At 51.7% G+C, this 3,868-nt stretch overlaps 1 protein-coding gene across 1 annotated transcript; it reads right to left on the minus strand.

Annotated features, from left to right (window-relative positions):
• Positions 1–1,349: 1,349 nt before the first annotated feature.
• On the minus strand, positions 1,350–3,859 carry RPL11 (ribosomal protein L11). The gene is made up of 5 exons (XM_005427108.1): positions 3,661–3,859; positions 3,228–3,334; positions 2,769–2,900; positions 2,317–2,427; positions 1,350–1,425 (listed from the first exon to the last, which is right to left on the minus strand). The coding sequence occupies exons 1-5, from the start codon at positions 3,782–3,784 to the stop codon at positions 1,396–1,398; spliced, it is 504 nt and encodes a 167-aa protein (XP_005427165.1). The 5' UTR covers positions 3,785–3,859; the 3' UTR covers positions 1,350–1,395.
• Between the last annotated feature and the right edge of the window lie 9 nt (positions 3,860–3,868).

Here is a 3,868-nt window from a genome sequence, read left to right on the forward strand (position 1 = left end):
GAGGGGCTGCCACAATCCCGGAGGAGCTGCGGTTGGAAGGGACTCTGGAGATCGTCCAGTTCAACCCCCTGTCAGGGCAGGGTCAGCAGGTGGCACAGGGACACGTCCAGGTGGGTTTGGGATGTCCCCACAGAGGGAGACTCCAGGCCTCTGCCACCCTCATGGCAAGTTCTTCCTCAGGTTGGGGTGGAACTCGTTGTGTTTTATTTTATGGCTATTGCTCCTCGTCCTGTCCCTGAATGGAGTTTGGCACCGTCCTCTGACAGCCCTTGGGGATATTTTATGGTTTTATGGGGTCTCAGCCTTCCCTTCTCCAGCCTGACCAGGCCCAGCTCCCACAGTCTCTGTTCATTAGAGAGATGCTCCAGTCCTTTAATCATCTTTGTTCCCTCTTTTAAATTCACTCCAGCAGCTCCTCATCTTTATTGACCTGAGGAGCCCAGAACTGAACACATTTTTTTCCTGACACAATGTCACTTCACACCTATTCCTGTTGCCTCCCAATGGCTGCTTTCCTTTGGGACGGTTGGCAGCTGTCTCAGCTGAGTGTGGACCTGAGTCCAGCCCTTTCCAGTCTCAGTCTGGACCTGAGTCCAGCCCTTTCCAGGTCTCAGTCTGGACCTGAGTCCAGCCCATTCTGTGTCCCTGGGACTCGGTGAGGGTGGCTGACCTCACAGCACCCCAAAAGGCTGCTGGAAGTGTAGAAGTGATAAGAGCACTCAGCTGGCTGGGAGGAGGATGTTGTATGGGGAAAGTTGAGGCTTTCTGTGCCTCAACCAGCAAATCCTGGCACTGGGCAGAGCTTCCCCCTGGACAAACCTGTCTGAGAGCAAGGTAAGAGCAGCCCCAGCCTGTGTGTGAGTCACAGAGAGCCAGGACACACCTGGCAGGACCAGCAGAGACCTTGTGTGGGGCTGGGAGCTGCTGAATAATGGAAAATGGGGAAAAAGTCTTTATTGCTTTCTAAAACAGGGCTGGAGGAATTAGCAGCAGCAATGGAGTGCCTGGAGCTGCAGTGCCCAGGTATTTTCCAGGCTGGCGTGACTCAGGCTCTGACTGAACCCACCTGCTGGAAAGACACTGAGCTCAGGGGTGTGGGACAGCTGGATAAGGAGGCATGCTGATGTTTGGGGTCACTGCAACCTTTGGGAGCTAGGAAATTGTCCCCTGAGCTGCCTCAATATCCATCTTGAAGTTTATGAAGGGAATGCAGACACAGAAGAGCTTTTCTCCCCACTGCAGCACTGGATTGGAAAATACAAAAAGGGAAAAAAAGAATAAAGCCAAACCATAATAGTGAAGAAGGACCCTCGCTCCCATCAGCTTCCCCACAAAATTCACAACACAAGTTAGGGGTTACAAAAATTTATTTACTTCTCTGGCAACAGGAACTGCTCATTTACCAGGAAGGATGATGCCATCATACTGTGAGGGGAGAAGAAAAAAAAAAAACAAAGAACCAAGTGAGAAATCACCATCAGGTAAAAGTCCAGTGCTGCTGTGCAGAAAACCTGAATCACCAGAGTCATTCCAAGCCAGCACGGACACGGCAGAGCAGTTTTCCTGCAGCCAGCTGCCTCTGTGCTGTGCTGGAATGTCCAAGGGGCTGTGCTCAGATCACATCCCTGGAACAAGCAGCCACACCCTCCAAGGCTGGTCTGAGCAGCCCAAAATCTGGGCCCTGAGGGCAACTGTGCCACATTAACACAGCCAGGCAGGATGGGGGAAACAGGAATTCAGCAAGATCAGGCAGAGGCCTCCCTGCACAGGGTGTGACCTGTGTAGGTCCAGGCAGACTCCACACTTTTTATAAAAACAAAAAAAACAAACCCAAGAAACTATCAGCAGTCCCCACCTCTGAGATTTCCAACCCAGCTTTCAGCAGCTCCCATTCATTATATGGACAGATAAGCCCAAAATTTTGTGGATTTATTTTTGTGGATTTATTTTTGTGGATTTATTTGTGGATCTCTCCATCCTGCAAGTGTGGCAGCTGAGCCTGAAGCTGTGTCAGACCAACAAATCCTAACCCTGGCTCCTCACTCACACTCCACAAACTCCAAAAACTGTAGGAGCCATTTGCACAAGAGCTGCTCATTCCTCCCAGCTCTCCTGCCAAGAGCTGCTCTTACAGTTCAGCACACCCAAAAAAAGCAAAATGTTTCTATTCAGTAGCAGCAGCTTCTACTGCTCTGGGACAGCAAAAATCCACAAAATCTGCTCAGTGATTTGCTCCAGCCATTCCAGGAGCATTCTGCCGCTCATTGGGATACTCTTGGGATACTCCAGGGATACAAACTGGAGATGGAACTGTACCTTCTGCTGGAACCAGCGCATGGCCTCCTCCTTCCCAATCCTGTGCTTGGCCCCGATGTTGCCAGTCCTGCGTTTCTTGTCAGCAATGCTGAAACCCGGCCTGCCCAGCACCTGCGGGACAAAGCCAACAGCACTGCTTCATCCTGGCACCTTCTGCTTTCCTCAACTAAGCACTGTTCCAGGAGGGAAGCCTGGAGTTTCCTCATCAGTGATGCCTTGCTGCCAATTCTGTGTTATCCCAGGAGTTGCTGTCAGAGCAACAGGATTTGCTTCTGAAGAGGCTTTGTGAGATTTGTCATAAAGCAGGGATTTTATGGCAGATCTGGGAATCTCAGATTAGAAAAATGTCAACAAAACTCAAATTTATCTTCCAGCAAGTCCATGGGAGCCAGTGCTCGCTCCAGGCTCCTTCTGGAGCTTTTTCCCGAGCCCAGCAAACAGGGAATACTCACCACGTAGAAATCCAGGCCGTAGATCCCAATACTGGGATCGTATTTAATGCCCAGATCGATGTGCTCCTGGATCCCAAAGCCAAAGTTCCCCGTGTCTGAGAAGTTGTTTTTCCTCAACTCATATTCTCGCACCTGAAACGTTGGTTCTTGCTCGTTATTTTGTTCCTGACTGGAAGCAGAATTAAAACCCTTGCCCACTGCTACCAGACCCCAAACTCGCTCACAAGCTATTGAGTCTTTATCCCAAAAATTTTACTTCCAAATCCCAGCAGCAAAGACAAAACCCCAAAAGAAATCAGCTGCTGCACCAATTTGTCCTTAAATAAAGCTGAAACAGCATCCAGGTAAACAGAGAGAACACTTAATCCCGTGTATCTGACCTGGACCTAGACCAGGTACAACATTTCATAGTACACACCCCTTCTGTCACAAACCAAAGATCCAGCACAAAATCCTCACCTTCAACCCCTTCTCCAGAATCTCCTCTGCCTTGGCCCCGCGAACCGTGCAGTGAACAGCGATTTTCTCGTTTCTCCTGATCCCGAAGGACCTCACCGTGTACCGGGCTGTGGGCAGCAACAGTTACACTCAGGGGACAGCCGGAGAATTCCCACCCGGGGGATTCGGAGCTTCTCCACACCCAAAAAATTCAAGGAAATTACAAAGCACCGAGGCAGCCTCACATTCCGTCTTGAGGGATGCTGGCAAAGCAGCAGCCTGAGTTTGGATACAAAACTAAAAGGCACAAATGCACACGACTCCCTGAACATTGAAGCCCCCCGATTCTCCAGCAGCTCTCCCGACCCAAGGAGCCCTTTCCTGGGAACCGCACCCAGGGGAAAGGACGGAAAACACCCGAGAGAACATCCAGGGCTCCTGGGCAGCCGCTCACCTTTGGAGAACACGGGGGTCTGTCCCGTGAGCTGCTCCAGCACCTTGGCGGCGCGGGTGAGCCGATCCCCGCTCTCCCCGACGCAGATGTTGAGGCAGAGTTTGCGGATCCGCAGCTCCCGCATGGGGTTCTCCTTCTCACCTTGGTCTTGCTGCGGAGAGACCACACCGGGGGTAACCGGGGCTGCCCGGGCCACGGCCCGCCGCCC

This window comes from Geospiza fortis, unplaced genomic scaffold (genome assembly GCF_000277835.1).
Source record: "Geospiza fortis unplaced genomic scaffold, GeoFor_1.0 scaffold432, whole genome shotgun sequence".
Lineage (NCBI taxonomy): Eukaryota > Metazoa > Chordata > Aves > Passeriformes > Thraupidae > Geospiza > Geospiza fortis.